The sequence below is a fragment of the Triturus cristatus genome, chromosome 12 (assembly GCF_964204655.1).
Source record: "Triturus cristatus chromosome 12, aTriCri1.1, whole genome shotgun sequence".
In the NCBI taxonomy this organism is placed as follows: domain Eukaryota; kingdom Metazoa; phylum Chordata; class Amphibia; order Caudata; family Salamandridae; genus Triturus; species Triturus cristatus.
Genome location: NC_140595.1, coordinates 74,126,866 through 74,143,590, shown reverse-complemented (window position 1 = coordinate 74,143,590; position 16,725 = coordinate 74,126,866). Strand labels below are relative to the sequence as shown.

The 16,725-nt window shown below is 47.6% G+C and overlaps 1 protein-coding gene across 2 annotated transcripts in view; it reads right to left on the bottom strand.

Annotated features, from left to right (window-relative positions):
* LOC146772574 (excitatory amino acid transporter 5-like) overlaps positions 1-14,433 on the bottom strand; it is a 156,302-nt gene extending 141,869 nt beyond the window's left edge. The window contains exon 1 of one of the 2 annotated variants that reach the window (XM_085637743.1): positions 14,097-14,433. In XM_085637743.1, coding sequence (XP_085493869.1) covers positions 14,097-14,273 — 177 coding nt within the window. In that variant the 5' untranslated portion in view covers positions 14,274-14,433. The remainder of the gene's footprint in view (positions 1-14,096) is intronic. The other variant, XM_085637744.1, reaches the window with a different exon arrangement.
* Between the last annotated feature and the right edge of the window lie 2,292 nt (positions 14,434-16,725).

The following is a 16,725-nucleotide window of genomic DNA, read 5'->3' as shown; positions in this document are numbered from 1 at the left end:
TGGTGGTAGAGAGGGCTGTCCGGAAAGGAGCGTCCTCTAATAGCTGCGGATGTAGCTTCCAGGTGTGGACATTTCAGTTGTGTCATCAGTGATGTCATCAATGATGTCATTTGAGATTTCATCAGTGATGTCATCAATGATTTCATTTAAACTCTTGTGAGTCATGTAACTTCTGGGGCCATAAGCACTGCATGATGAAGGCACAATTTATGGTTAGTAACTGACAAATATCAGTAGTTGTTAGGTTTTGTTATACCTGAACTTTAACTGTATTTTTCAGTGAATTCATTCTGGTGAGCTATAGAAGCCTAACAACAACTTCAGTTTAACTTTAGGAGGCTTCCAGTAATAATCTGGATTTTTGATCATATTCAGTGTGGACCTGTCTTTTCACATCACCATCTCTTTATGACTAACCCTTACATCACACACAATTTGGCTGTGAGTAGTAAGGAATAACTTTATCCTCTGTTTAAAAAAACATGTAGTAGACAACCTAAGCCTTCTAATACATGGCTTGTAAGCATGTGATGCAGAAGTTGACTGCATATCATGATGGAAGGACCCTTGTTTTATCTGTACAGGTGATTGTGTCTACAAGCACTGTTTCCAACCCTTCAGCACAGCCAACCTCTGCTGTGCACTTGCTCCAGCTGTACGCAAAGGGTGAAAACCACAGGGCCGGGCCCTGAGCCCCACCGTCAGCATGCATCCTTTAGCTGTGCGCAGTGGAGTGTAGGATGCAGGGCGTGACCGCCGGTCAGGCTCTGTGACCCACCCCTCACATGCGTCCAATCCTCACAGCCCATTGTCTTCAGTTGTGCACAGTGGGGTGTGACCAGGGGCCTAAAGACAGGACACTGCAAAGGTGGGGTGCATGACCTGGCTTTCAGCCAAGTCTTGCACCCCACCACCCACAGGCATCTGTCCTCTGTTATGCACAACATTCAAGTTCACGCAGTGGGGGGTTCGCAGCAGAAACTGGTCAGTAGACAACTTACTATGGAACCCAAAGTGTATGTGCTTTTTTGTGTTGGTTGTTTAAACTGTGTTGGGCCGTGCACAGCAGTAGCCCTTCAGTCCATGAAGCTTGCCCCCGTGTTGGTCTACTGGGTGGGTGGAGATCTTGAATGTACCTTTGGGGGCCATGCGCAGCAGGACCTTTCAGTCCTTGAAGCTTGCCTCGGAGCTGGTCTAGCAGGTGGGAGGAAGCCTTGACAATAACACTGTAAGACATGCACAGTGGGACGATCCAGCCCCTGAAGCTTGCCGTGGTACTGGTCTAGTGAGTGGGTAGAAGTTTGGCTGGTACAGTTAGGCCATGCGCAGCCAAGGCCCTTCAATCCATGAAACCTGCCTGGTGACCAGGCTGGGTGATAGCTTGACACGCTCTGCAGGACACTTCAGTCTGCGCAGCTTGCCATAGTATTGGTCAACGGAGTGAGCAGAAGTCTGGACAGCTCTGGCCTGGGCCATGTGCAGCCCTGGTCTACCAAGTAGGCAGGAGTCTTGATGGCACCGCCTTAAACCATGCGCAGCAGGGGGCTTAAGCCCATGAAGCTTGCAGTCTTCTGGTCCACTGAGTAAGGGGGAAGCTTGACAGTATCATTTTGGGCTATGCAAGGTGGGGTCCTTCAGTCCCTGAAGTTTGCCCAGGTGCTGGTCCACTGGGTGGGTGGAAGGTGAATTTATAGTTCTGAAATCGGTAGTCAACTGGGGGCAGTAAGGAGTTTTTAGGGTTGATTTACTATCTGTAGTGATCTTTGTGAAGTCTGTAGAAGACAGGTTGTACTGAGAGAGCAAGAACTGGCAAAACCAATAAGTCTGGTTTACAATTTAGTCATAATTGAAACATTTTTAAAAACCAGCTGCACTGAAAAAAACAAAGCCAAAAAAGTATTGCTTTCTATATATGACGCAACTAAGAGAAGAATAAAGGCATGTTTGATGATTCAGAGTACTTTTGAAATGTAAAATAGTCCCTCTTGCGTTGTAATACAGGCACTCCTCAGGAGGCAAAATGATAAATCGTCCAGCCAATAGCATGGGGTGAGAGACAAATACTCTTGTGGGCGGTGCAAAAGTCCCCTCTATGCATATTTGAAAGAATTGCTAATAATAGTTAATGCAAACAGCTCTGTTGTCACGCTAGACCTAAAAATGTGGGTAAATGCACTTACTGTAGTGATCTCTGCGTAACATGCAGGTCAGAGGATTGAATCCCATTAATAAGGCTCAGTGGTGTAATGCAGACCTTTGTGTCTGACTTATTGGTAGTCAGTAGGTTCCAAAGATAGTGAGATAGGTTAGTGGGTTAATGCACCTACAGCAGTGAGATTCGTTTTTAATTGGATGTCACAGGTTCCAATTATAGTAAGAAGTTTCATCACTGCAGCACAATAAAAATGTGAGCTTTATATCAGGTGACTTGTTGGATTGTAAATAAATGAAAATGATTTATACTAAAACCTACTAAAGAAGTATGGCATTGGAGACTGTGCTGCGCAGAAAGTGCTCTGCTCGGCTGCTGCCGAAAAAGAGAAGGCAGAATGGAGGGAGGGGCAGTGTATGCCTCTAAATTGAGCCGCTGCTGAGCAATCCAGAAGCGGCTCATTTGCATCACTTAAGGGCTGTTTAGGGTTGAGAATGCCCTGCGGCCCTCTGTGAATAAAAGTTAAGGGTCCAATCAGACCCTGCCCGTGGATTTCCTGTCCGGCGATGACGATGATCGGACGTGTTGGGAGACGATGATCGGATGTTCCTGGGAGGCCATTTTGCTCCAGCGCTGGCGCCGAGACGGGGATCGGACTTTCCTGCATCGGTGGTGACTCCGGTGGTGATTCCTGGATCAGCGACGCTCGTGGTTCTTCCCAGCACCAGAGAAGGACATGCCTGATGACTGACCCCCAGGATCCCTGCCAAGCAGCCAGCAAGTGATCTGGTAAGCGCCATTTTCTATCCTTTGTGATAGAGGGGCCCTGCTTTCTTGCGCTACTTATCTTGTATGCCGATTTTTGCTTGATTGCTTGCTTAATTTGCTCTGTTTGATTTTATATTCTGATTACAATGTATTATTGATGCACTCTGCTTGATTGATTTTTGTTCAGATTGCAATTTATCATTTATGCACTCCACTTGATTGATTTTTTATTCAGATTGCAATTTATCAACTATGTGCTCTGCTTGATTGATTTTTTTTATTCAGATTGCAATTTATCATTTATGCGCTGTGCTTGATTAATTTTGCACTGCAATTCATCATTTATGCACTCTGCTTGATTGCTTGAATCTTTTTGCGCTCCGATTTTTGGCGGGAGACTCGCGGTCCGACCCGCTCCACCCGCTCCACCCTCTCTCCCACTCCTCTAAGGTGCTGGGCCTGCGTCTCCCTGGCTTGACCGGGGCTAGGCTGCGCACCGCAGTGGAGAGGGACTGAGAATCCATTCCCTGTGCGGCTGAACCCCAAAGCTCGGCCTTCGCCCTCTGGCTCGCCCGGCTACCTAAGGCGCTTCACTGCACCCCCACCAAGCAGCACCAACCATGGAGTCAGACGTCACGGCTCAATCCGCCAACACCGAAGACGACATGGAATGGAACACTAAGGCAAAGAGAGGACGTGACTCGTGCCCGAGCGCACCAGAAAAAGTAGCAAAGCTTGACCGCGCACCCCCCACAAGCAACGCGATTCCAACCTCAAACCACTATCTGGTTCTCCAAAGTACCCAGGACAATGACGTCCACCCTCAGGATCACACGGCATCTGAACCCGGGACCTCTTCAGGTCCCACAAAGTGACTACGGATCCCTCCCATCATCCTGAAGAACTTAGCCACCCACAAGGTCCTAGTGGAGCTACTTGAGGAACACTGCACCTCCACCTTCACAATCAAGCCCCGGCAGGACCACACCAAGATTATGCTCACCACATCGGAGGACTACAGGAGCGTGACCAGCATGCTTACAGAACAGAAAATGGAGTACCACACCTTTTCACTGACCGCTGCAAAAGCCCAGCGCTTTGTAATACGGGGGCTCCCAGCAAACGCATCCCTTGGGCACATCACTGAGGACTTATCGGAACTTGGACTTCCAGTCAAAAATATAACGCAGATCGCCTCTCCAGCGGACAAGAACAAGAAGTTTCCCCTCTTTGTGGTAACCCTGTCGGCAAGCAAGGATGGGAAGCCAGCAGACCTCTCAGCAGTCACACGGCTCTGCAGTTGCACCGTCACCACAGAAGCACCTAGAGGGAAACAAGGACCGGTCATGTGCTACAACTGCCAGCGCTTGGGGCACACCTCTGCTTTCTGCCACCAGAAGCCAAAGTGTGTACGCTGTGGAGTCGAGCACACCTCTAACCAATGCACTAGGAACCGAGAAACCGAACCAGCAATATGTGCTAACTGCACAGGACCCCACCCAGCAAGCTATCGCGGCTGTCCCTACCTGCAGAAGGCAAAGAAGGATGGACGCTCAAACCACCCCAACCACAAAAGACTTCCCCACACTCAACTGCAACAGACCAGGGACAAAGGAAGACTTACAAACCCGCATTGGCACACAGGATCCCAACTGGCAATCCAACCAACAGCCATAGCGACGCGCGTGTGGATGAAAGAACATACGCAGAAGTAACAGGACCCAAACAGGACAGCCCACCACCACCACCAACACCACCACCAACTGCCCCAGCACCATCCTGTGATATAGGCTCAGCCATCAACTGGCAGGAACTCATCACGAAGATTGCGAAAACAGTCGCAGACATGAACATCCACCCTGTGGTGACAAATCTCATCGCCGGACTTTTCCACGGTGAAGAAAACACCCGCAATGGCAGAAAAATCTAAAGGAAACTCCCTCTTCTTGATGTGGAATGCTAACAGCATTCAGAAGAAAACTGCAGAATTCCTGCACCTGATGTAAACCATGGATGTGAGTATAGCGCTTATCTCCGAGACCCATCTCCAAGGAAGCCAGAAGCTCAACCTAGCAAACCACAGGGTGTACCGCACAGATCGCACCACCGGAGCCAAGGGCGGAGGAACAGCGGTGATTGTCAGCACAAAAGTGAAGCACCACGAGATCTCACTACCACCAGTGGGGAGCATTGAAGCAACTGGCATACAGATCCAGACATCTGCAGGCCCCCTACGGCTGATTGCCGCCTACTCACTCCCAGGCAAGCTAAGCCCAAAGGACTTGGATGCTTTATTGGACCCCCGCATCCCAACATTAATTGTCGGAGACCTAAATGCCAAGCACCAGTGCTGGAACTCTCGCGCGGTAAACAGCAAAGGACACGCTCTACTTGGCCACTCAAAGAAGGAGGACTTTGTAGTGGCAGGCCCAACTCAACCAACACACTATCCAGGCACTGCACTGCATAAACCGAACGTTCTGGACATCGTCGTCATGAAGAATCTCTCCCAGTCTATGGAGCTGGAAACCTTAGCTGCACTGACGTCCGACCACAACCCAGTGTTGATCATAGTTGGTGACGTGCTTGAAGACCAGCAACAGGGCACCAGGCACAACTACAAGAAGGCAGACTGGAGCCTATACAAGAGAAGCCTGGAGGAGACACTGGCCCCTGGCCCCCTATGCTGCATTGAAGACATTGACCAGGCGGTTCACCACTTCACAGCTGCAGTCCACACTGCCATTAAATGCAGCGTTCCCGAGCAGAAACTCCAGCGCTGCTGTATCTACGACCTCCCGAAGGGCATCAAGCAGTCGATTGCTGACAAGAACAGAGCCCGGAGAGAGTGGCAAAGGAATCGCACCCCCAACCTGCTGAAGAAGTACAATGAGCTGACAAGACAGCTGAAGATGCAAATAAGCCAGCACAGAGGTGAAAAGTGGGAAGCAGCTACGGCTAACTTAAAGGACCCGGACAACTCTCTGGAGAATGCCCCGACGCTTGACTGGGAAGAAGGAACCAAACCCACCGATACAAGGGAAGGCTCACTTGGCATGCAGCAACAGGGACAAGGCTGAGGTCTTCACTGACACACTGGAGGCATGCTTCAGGCCTAACCAGGCAAGCAAACTGGCAGCAGAAGTCGAGCAAGAGGTCGCTAAGCACCACCGGGAGCACCCACCAGAAACAGAAGCTGCAAACATTGAGGAATGCTCAACGGGCAAGCTACTGGCCCTGGTAAAGACACTAAAAAACGGCAAGTCACCAGGAAAGGACAGAATAGCCAACCAAGCCATCAAGATGCTCCCAGATGCCGCAGTGGATCACCTTGCTGAGATATTCAACGCGTGTATGCAGCACCAGCATTTCCCTAATACCTGGAAAGAAGCAAGAGTCAACATATTCCCCAAGGCTGGGAAACCACTACGAGATCCTGCAAATTACCGCCCAATAAGTCTGCTATCTGGCCTATCAAAGCTCTTCGAAAAAGTTATCCTTGCCCGTCTTGTGGACTTTGCGACAAGCGAAAACCTCCTCGCCAAAGAACAGTTTGGGTTCCGGAAAGACCACTCATCCAATCACCAACTCCTCAGAGTTGTGGACATCATCAGCCATGGATTCAACATCAACAAGTCTACTGGAGTAGTCTTTCTGGATGTAGCCAAAGCATTCGACCGAGTATGGCATGAGGGACTGCTTTACAAACTTATCAAGCTCAAGTTTCCAAGCTACCTGATTAAACTGCTGTCTAGCTACTTGTCAAAACGGACCTTTCACGTGGCGGTACGAGATGAATGCTCAACGTCACGCCCAATCCTTGCTGGAGTGCCTCAGGGATCAATACTAGGACCATTCCTCTTTAATATTTTCACAAACGACATCCCCCACGGACCTAAAGAAGACTGATCTTGCTCTTTACGCCGATGATGTTGCAGTCCTTTCCCAATCCTTCAGCGAAAAGGAAATGGCTAAGAACCTTGACACATCACTCAGCAGACTCTCCGAATGGTACAGCGACTGGCAGATCACCCTGAACACAAGCAAAACCACAGCAACATTATTCACCAGGAAGCTGAACAGAAAACACCCACCGATCCTCCTCAATGGGGATGAGATCAAATGGGAAAACAGCAGCTCCTACCTGGGGGTGACTCTGGACTCTAAACTCACATGGAGAAACCACATAGAGAAGACCTGCCAGAAAGCAGCAACAAAACTGTCTGCATTATACCCACTCCTGAAGACCAAGTCGATGCCCTTGCAGAGCAAGGTGCGAGTAATCACCGCAATAATTCGACCAACCATGACGTACGCTTCATCAGTTTGGAGTGGCTGCCGCCCGCAGCATCGGAAAGACCTGTAGAGACTACAGAGCAGGGCCTTACGGATTGCAGCAGGTGCTCCAATCTTCACAAGAACAGCAGACCTCCACAGAGAACTAGGCGTTGAGATGTTGGACGACCATCTCCGCAAACTCAACCGGACATTCTACAAAGGATTGGATCAAAAAGATAACCCACTGATCAGGAAACTTGCAGACATTTCTACAAACCCATTTGACCGCTACCCGAGGCCCATCGAAGCGCTAACCTTGTGAAACTGAAACAGCAACACAGCATCCAAAAACTCATCACCTCCTGAGGGCAAATCGCCCCGGCAGGTACCCAAAACTCATCACTGTCAGAAGGCAACCGCCGCGGCAGCCATCAAAAGCTCATCACCGCCAGAAGACATTTGGCAGACGAATACAAAACTGAGATAAAACTTGCTGACACTTCCGCAAACCAAATTGACCGCAACCCGTGGCCTATCACAGCGCTGACCTTGTGATCCAACCTCAACTGTGACAAAGCGTCACACATCAATAAGACAACCTAAACAGCGACTAAAAAACTCAAAGTGAATGTGGAGTAATGAGGCTATCGCCTCGGTATGCAAAAACTCACCACTGTCAGATGGAATCTGACAGACGAAAACAAGACACACGGATGGAGACCCTGCCCAGTCAATTACACTGTAGGTGTGGGACTGTGAGCCTATCCCCTACCCACAAATCTAATTACAGCATGACACCCGAGATGAATGCAGCTCTCAGTACGAGTCGGCGGGGGGGGGGGGGTATTACACGCTACCCAGCATCGGATTGGGAAGGCGGACATTGGGCATTGGATGGTGCCTAAGGGTCTCTCTGCTTTTCTTCCCTGCTCCCTGTCCAGGCTAGCGCCCTGAAGCTATAGTTTGCTGGGAAAGGGGGAGAGTTAGTGAATTGGCCTTGCTGTGTGCCTGTTGTTAGCACCTTCGCTCCAGTGTCTTTCAGGCCTTGGTGGGGGGTTTATGTTTGCAAAGGCTGTGAGACATCTTTCCCAGATAGGAAAATTGAGAGGATGTAATGTTAGGGTCGGTCAGAGCTGCCTAACAAGGAAAATAGGCTTGAGTCCCAGCTTCAGCTCAACATCCTGTGATTCTGAGCAAATGACTTAATTGTCCTAGGCCTAAAACAAAAAATAATGTGACTTTCTGTAATGTAACTGGTGCTCATATCATCTCTGACCTTGTGTGTCTGCTATGTTTGTGTGTTTGCCTGCATTTGTATTCCTGTTTTTGTAAGAAAAAAGAGTGAGAGAAAGAGAGAGAATCAAGACACTCTCAAGAGGTATTTTAAAGAAAATGGGTGGCACTTTGTGTGTACATGTCTGCTCGGCGACAAAGATTCATAAATAACGAAAAAAAGGGTGGGTGGGTGAGTGAGTGAGTGGATGGATGAGTGAGCAAGGGTGGATGTCTGGATGGATGGATACATAGATGGATGGATGAGTGAAAGCATGCATGGGTGAGAGAGGGTGGATGATTGGCTAAAAGGGCGGATGATGGGTGGATAAGTGAAAGATTGGATGGATGAATAAAAGGATGGATGATGGATGAGTGAAAGGAGGGATTGAGTGAAAGGGTGGATGGAATGAAAAGGTGGATGGAATAAAAGAGTGAAAGGGTTGATGGATGGATGAGCGAATGGATTGATGGATGAGGGAAAAGGTGGATAAAGAGATGGATGAGTGAAAGGATGAATGGATAGGTTTGGAGATGGATGGATAGGTTTGGAGATGGATGGATAGGTTTGGATATGAAGGGTGGATAGACAGAATGGTGAAAAACTGAATGATTGATGAAAGACTGAATAGAGGATAGAATGTAAAGGTTAAATGGTGGACATCAGCAGGTAAATGGTAGGATGAAAGGATGAATGGATAGATCGATGGAAGAGACAAGAGATTTCTTCTGGGGAGGGTCATGATTGTTTGCTTCATTTGCATGGTGCAATAAGATCTTTTGTTCGAAGTGGGGGTATTTTCAGTTTCTTCCTACTCGCACGCTCAAAAATATATAGTATTATGCCAAACAGCAATTAACAGTATGACATTAAAAAGGTGTAACTATTGCAAAAGAAAAGGAAATGTTAACATATTATCGCATTTCTCTTTCATTTTGTGTAATAAGTTAACTTGCTTTGTTTATATTAACACATTTCTCATGTGTTTTGGTATGTGCTGCAACTAATATAGAAGTCGTTAAGTATCATCATGTCTGGCCTTTAGCCCCGCCCCCTCACTACACCTCTAGCTCATTTTAATGAGTACCTGCACTTATTTTTTCCCATTTAAAGCACTGCGCTTACCCTTATAATAAGGATAGGAGTTTGTTGACCAATATCTTACTAAGTACCTTGAAATCCACATGCATTGAAGAGAGGGGCCTGCATGATTTCATCATTTTGCTGTCTCTTCCAGCCTTAGGTAACGTCGTTATTTGTGAAACCCATATTTACGACTTGATATCCTTATTCCACACCACTGTGAATGATGAAATTTTGTTTTCATAATAAGTAGACCACATCAGTGTCAGGGCTATGTGGGTCAATGTCTGCCTGCATTCAAATCTGCTTTCATTTCATGTGCGTTTTTGAATTTAGGTTTGCAATTTGTCTTTATTATTTACGGTTTTTACAGACATATGCACACCAACTTTGGATTCCAGCATTTTTACTTGTGATATGTTTTACACTGTTAATGACCACAGTATATGTTCACAGTTTTGCCAATCCTTCTTTTTCATAAGGACACATGGAGCTGCACTGATCTGAGAACTTGTTTCGCGTGGTCTAGATTATGGATGTCACATTTTGCAATCCTATTAAGATAGCTAACTTGTTAGACCTGCCTGCCTTAGGGTGGTCTTGCCCCCAGCTTTTCGCCTTCCTCTTCCAGTTTAACACAGTTTTTGCTGGTATTGGGACTTTGCACATTTTACCACCGCTAACCAGTGCTAAAGTGCTTGTGCTCCCTCCTCTAAACATGGTAATATTGGTGCATCCCCAATTGGCAGATTTAATTTACTTATAAGTTCCCTCTCTATCTTTAGAAAACTCCTGAAAACCTGGTTATTTCCCGTTTAACTTTTGGCCGTGTTCCCTCCCCCTTTCTGCGTCTGCTTAGCGCCTTGAAACCTACGGGTATAGTGCGCTCTATAAATACTATCTTATCTTATCTAATAAAATGGTACACCCTTTAGCCAGGGCCTGTAAATTAAATTCTACTAGTGGTTCTGCAGCACTGGTTGTTCCACCCACTTGAGTAGCTCTTTAACCATGTCTCAAGCCTGTCATTGCAGAGCCTGTATGAGCAGTTTACACTGCCATGTCGACCTGCCAAAATATACATTTTGGAAGGCCCAAACCTTCCCTTTTCATACATATACATATAAGTCACCCCTAAGGTAGGCCTAGGACAGGCCAGAGGACAGGATGCACTGTATTTAAAAGTTAGGATGTACTTTTACATGTCCTGGTAGTGAAAAGCTCAAACTCGGTTTTCACTACTGTGAGGCTTGAATCTCCCATAGGATAACATTGGGGTTACCTTATTACCTTTTATAAGAGTAATTTATTAAATGGGAAGATATAACTGATTGAGGTTTGGTGTCTCTGGAAACACCATTTAAAATCCAATTTATGGTGAAGTCGGATTTTAAATTGAAATACTGAAAATGCCACTTTTAGAAAGTTGGCCTTTTCCTGCTTTTTTTTTTATATATTTTTTTATTTGCCTTTATACATGTGTTCAAAATGTAAATATAATCATTACAATCAGTTGGCCTTTACCTACTTTAGCCATTTGGTACCTGCTGCCTATCTCTGATCATCTGTTGGGGTGGGTGACAGCTGGGTTTTATGTATTCCCCCTAAACAGCCACACACAATGGGAGCTTAGGTGTGACTTGATGGGCCATCCTGGCAGGATGGGAGGGAGGAACTGGACCCAGCCTCACTTTCACCTAAATAGGTTGTGTCCTGTCCCCACACAAATGGCTGCATACCTCCCTGTAGTGAATCTGGAGTCAGGGCAGGAAGTGCAGGGCCTCTGTGCACTATGCACTCCTCCACTTCCAAGGCACTATTGAGCATAAGTACTGAACCTCAGACACCACCACTTCAGTACACTTCTGGACCTGTGGACAGTGGCGTAACAATAGCTCCTGTAGATCTTGAGGTGCAGGGGGGCTCCCGAGCTCAAGAGGGCCCCCTCCGGCACTGGGCAAGGGAGGCAGGTCCCTGGCCTGAGAGCTCCTGACTGAGCCCAGAGCATGGGGAGCCCCTCCATGCATTTTGCAGGGGGGCCCCCTCATGTTTCGTTATGCCACTGCCTAAGGATACTCTGCCAGGAAGAAGGACTGCTGTGCTGCTGAGGGACTGCCACTCTGCTGGACTCCTCTCTGCTGGACTCCTCTCTGCTGGACTCCTGCTCTGCTGACCTTCTAACTACTGCCCTCTGCCTGGGTGAGAAGGACTGGGCCTGCATCACTTGACCCCGGAACCCAGAGTGACTCCAAGGGATAGTTGGCTGGCCTCCTGATCTGAAGTCTCATGGACATAAGACTTCCAAACACCCTGCTAATGCACCTGGACTCTGCCAGCTGTGAGTCTAGCCTGCCAAGTGGTGCCACCTCAGCACTGGACCCTTGGAAGTGGGCCTAAGGTGCTTGCCAGTGAAACTGATGCACCCTTTCTGTTGAGTGTGCATCTCCAAGCAGAACTGACGCATCTTCTCGGCTGAGTAGCGCATCCTCGAGCAGAACCAGTGCATCGCTGCTGTGTGGATTGGACCTGTCGCAAAAGACTTACATCGCCGCCGCCTCCCACGAATTGGGACCGGCGCATTGCCTCTAGAATCACCGCTGTGCGACCACTCACCCGGCACAAGCTACTCGCATCCCTTGTCGATGGCACTCTCGATGACGACGCTGAAACTCTGCATCGTAACTTTACCACTATTAGGAATTGATGCATCGCCTTGGCTTCACCTTGCATCCTCTACATCGGACTTTACATCACAAGTCCATCAATACGATCCTCGACGTGGACACATCAGGACCTCGCACTGTAGCCTTGTCGCTTCTTGAAACCGATGCAATGCCTAAGCTGCGCAACGCATCTTCGCCACAGATCCATGCAACTTTCAACAACCAGGATTTAAGGTACTTTGTTTAGCTGATCTAACTGGGTCCCTGTAGCCGGCCCACGCTCCATGGCAGTCGGCCTGAACTTGTGACTTTGTCCCGGTACGGTGCAACCAGATATCCCCATAGTGCTTTTTGCTCCTTTCAGCTATTTTACTTCAAAACTTTGAAATTTAATATCTCCAGGTCTACTAATTGTTTTTTGTCACTTTAGTCTTGGTTTATGAAATTCTCCTCTATTTTTCTAACTTGGTGGTGTTGAATCTTTTTGCGTGGTATTTTCACTTTTTTACTGTTTGAAGTGTTGCACAACACTTTACACACAGCCTCTAAAGTTAAGCCTGACTGTTCTGTGCCAAGCTACCATTAACTCCCCTGTTCACGGATGTGCGTGACAATAGAATGCCGGCACAATGTCTCGACCTTTCACCCTTGAGTCTTCAACTCAAATAAGTACCCTGACGATTTTCAATAATACCAGCTATTATAAGTGACAACAGACAATTCAGTTGTGGAATAAAAGTTTGAATGGGTGACCTGCACTTTTCACAGAAATCTCTACTGCCTGAGCTTAATCTACTGAGCTATTGAAGAAATATGTTTCGCTAGCTGAAAATAAAGAGTTAATTATTCGATTCAGTTACAGTTTTTTCAACTTTTTATTCACAACTTCCCACTACTTAAAAGTGGCTCTCTGCTCTCCTGGGAAGGCCTCAGGCACGGAGTTCCTATTTATTCACATTTCTAGCCTTTGGAAGGGACAGGAGCTGGCACTTTAAAAGGAACGTATGTAAGTTGCTTTGCATTCTCATTTTTACATGCCATTCTGCCTCAGTTTGCTTCAATAATCGTTTAGGAATCGTTTAGACAGCTCTAAAATTTGTTTTTTTCCCCTTGAATTGGCTACTTTACATTTGTATTTAAAAAGTGAAAAAAATCCAGATTTTGATTGTTTTCATAATATTTTTACAACCTGATCATAAAATGGAGAGTATATCAGCAAAATGCTGTTCAGGTGGCACCCTTCCTCGAAAGAGCTGCTGTAGCCTTGCATGTCAAGCTGTTGTTTATTCATAACGTCAGACCTGTTCCAGTTATTTTTATCTTAATACACACCAGTGCTTGAAATGGAAAAATAGAAGTGCAGGTACTCTGTTCCAGAGTACCTGCTTGTTTCTGAGAAGTGCCGGTACTCTCCAATTAAAAGTATTACGTCACTCTTTAGAAATTCCGGTACTCTCCCTCTAAAAGTAAAAAAAGTGCCGGTACTCAGTACCGGACAGTACCGGTCCATTTAAAGCACTGATACACACCCCACCAGAAGTCATGAAGATTCTTGAAAATGTTAGTCTCAGAATCAACTAAAAATCCGAATGATGTGTAGTTTGATCGAATCAATCCGCTCATATCGAATTTTCTGGCAGACATAAAATGAATGTATTTCTTTATTGACAGTTCGGAAACAAGATCCATTAACTAAATGCACAACCGTACAAAAATACAATAAAATACATTAAAACTTCTTAAAAGTTTACAATGAAATACAAAAGAAAATGCAAAGTTATGAACAATTCAGAAAACATCTTCCAATCAGCAAACAAGCTACCTGGATTTCAATGCGTGGAATCCACAGAGCACAGGATTCGGGTGGAAATGGACTCACCTGTTCGCTCAGCTCCAAGGCCCTCAGCAGGAACCCGATCAGACACCCGGTGAGGACGGAGAGCATAGACAGGGTGAGTAGGCCGTTCTTTCGCCAGTAGGCGGTGAACCACTTCCCAAAACTGCCATACCTAAAGGAAAAGGTGTTCAGCAGGGCCTTCTTGATGCGCTCCCACATGATGGTTCCGCGCCCCGCGCGCCGCTCCCACGGCGGGGGGAGTCTGCACTTTCGGTGCAGACTGCGTCACCGCCCTTGGACATCCTCCATTTCCGGTGATGCCTCCAGCCCCGGAGATGCACATCCCTTCCTCGGTCCAGGGCTCCTCTGAGGCAGATCATCCGGCGCGCGGTCGCTCAAGCCAAGGATTTACCAAGGGTCGCGAGGAGGCGGGAGCGCGTTTCCAACCAGCTATTTACGAATCCTCACTCTTTAATTACAACTGACATCTTAGCTGATCAGTCCTTCCTAGGATCAGTGGTCAGCTAAGTGGCTAGCGTGGTGAGACGCAAACAATGCATGCACGGCCTTTTTTAGTCATTCACCCTGTTGTAAGTAATACAACCTTTTATTTCAATGATAGCTGGAGCACAAAGGTGATGTATTATACTATTATGAAGAATACATTCTGCAAATGTAAGTCTTGTAAAAATAAAGTAGAAAACACATTTTAACCATCAACGCTTTTTCCTCAGGTGATATTGCTCATCACCATGGCTCTCATTCAAGTTTTGCCGGAATAGCTGTGAGGTGTGGTAGATACCACTCATTCTGAGTTTGTAAATGAAAAATGAGGCATAACATTAAGAATTGGCATTTAACACACACAATTTATGGTTGAAATTTTTGCTTTTGTGTTAGTTCTTTTCCTCCAATAAATTTCGGCATATTTGACCTGCCAGAGTTTATCAAGGGAAAACTGCAAGGGTCTGATAATGATCACACAACTAGTAATTTCGATACCTGTACAACAACGGCTGTTAGAAATGAGGCCTTAAGTCTGAATGAGGGCTTATGTGTCCATAAAAGTTCCATGAATGTTTCCAGAAAAAGGTAAATTTCTATTTGTGACTTTAACTTGTTTTTAGTCTTATCGTCTGTGTGGGGTTATCTTTGTGTGTGTAAGAGTGACGCAGAAGTGTCTGGTACCGCCTATCATTTTCTGTATTGTCCTGTTTTGTCATAGAGCATGACTTGTTCCCATTTTAATGAATAGGCGGGGTGCATTTGTTTTGGATAATACAGAAGTGAAACAGCCATGGTTCATAGTGCTTCAATTCTCTGTCCAGCAAACAGTGGGAAAAAAATCACGAAAATCAGGATGCAGAACACACATTTTCACCCCCTGCTGTCATTTATATCATGATGGAATGCATGATTCTCGAGCAATGGAAGCTAAAGAGATCGCAAAATAATTCAGCAGAACATTTCCTGAACGACAAAAGCAGAACAATTTCACAAAAAAGACACAAATCCATTCTGTGTGGGAAGTTCATCTCTTGTTAGGTTTTGCTTGTTTCCCTGTGGGTCAGAATGTTTCCACCACCCACTATTAAAAAGTGTGCAGTGCTAAACGTATTGAGTTTCTCAACTCCCTGTCTAATAACCGAAGACTCTGTGCTTCATTAATGCCCGAAGAAAGTTGATTTTATGAGTGAGCCCTTGGCACCTCCGTGGGTCTGCCTCCGTGGGTCTGCCTCCGTGGGTCTGCCTGCGTGGGTCTGCCTGCGTGGGTCTGCCTGCGTGGGTCTGCCTGCGTGGGTCTGCCTGCGTGGGTCTGCCTGCGTGGGTCTGCCTCCGTGGGTCTGCCTGCGTGGGTCTGCCTGCGTGGGTCTGCCTCCGTGGGTCTGCCTCCGTGGGTCTGCCTCCGTGGGTCTGCCTCCGTGGGTCTGCCTGCATGGGTCTGCCTCCATGGGTCTGCCTGCATGGGTCTGCCTCCATGGGTCTGCCTGCATAGGTCTGCCTCCATGGGTCTGCCTCCATGGGTCTGCCTCCATGGGCCATGGGTCTGCCTCCATGGGTCTGCCTCCGTGGGTCTGCCTCCGTGGGTCTGCCTCCATGGGTCTGCCTCCATGGGTCTGCCTCCATGGGCCATGGGTCTGCCTCCATGGGTCTGCCTGCATGGGTCTGCCTGCATGGGTCTGCCTGCATGGGTCTGCCTCCATGGGTCTGCCTCCATGGGTCTGCCTCCATGGGTCTGCCTCCATGGGTCTGCCTCCATGGGTCCATGGGTCTGCCTCCATGGGTCTGCCTCCATGGGTCTGCCTCCATGGGTCTGCCTCCGTGGGTCTGCCTCCGTGGGTCTGCCTCCGTGGGTCTGCCTCCATGGGTCTGCCTCCATGGGTCTGCCTCCATGGGTCTGCCTCCATGGGTCCATGGGTCTGCCTCCATGGGTCTGCCTCCATGGGTCCATGGGTCTGCCTCCATGGGTCTGCCTCCATGGGTCCATGGGTCTGTCTCCATGGGTCTGCCTCCATGGGTCTGTGTAGGAGAGTAGGATCTGCACTTGTGTTGCCCCCACTTTTTTCTGACGTATACACTGGTTTCTGGCTATAGTCTGGCTGGGCCCCTGCTAATCAGGGCCCCAGTCTACCTGATCTCTCTAAACAACTTGATGTGCATACTAGATGCA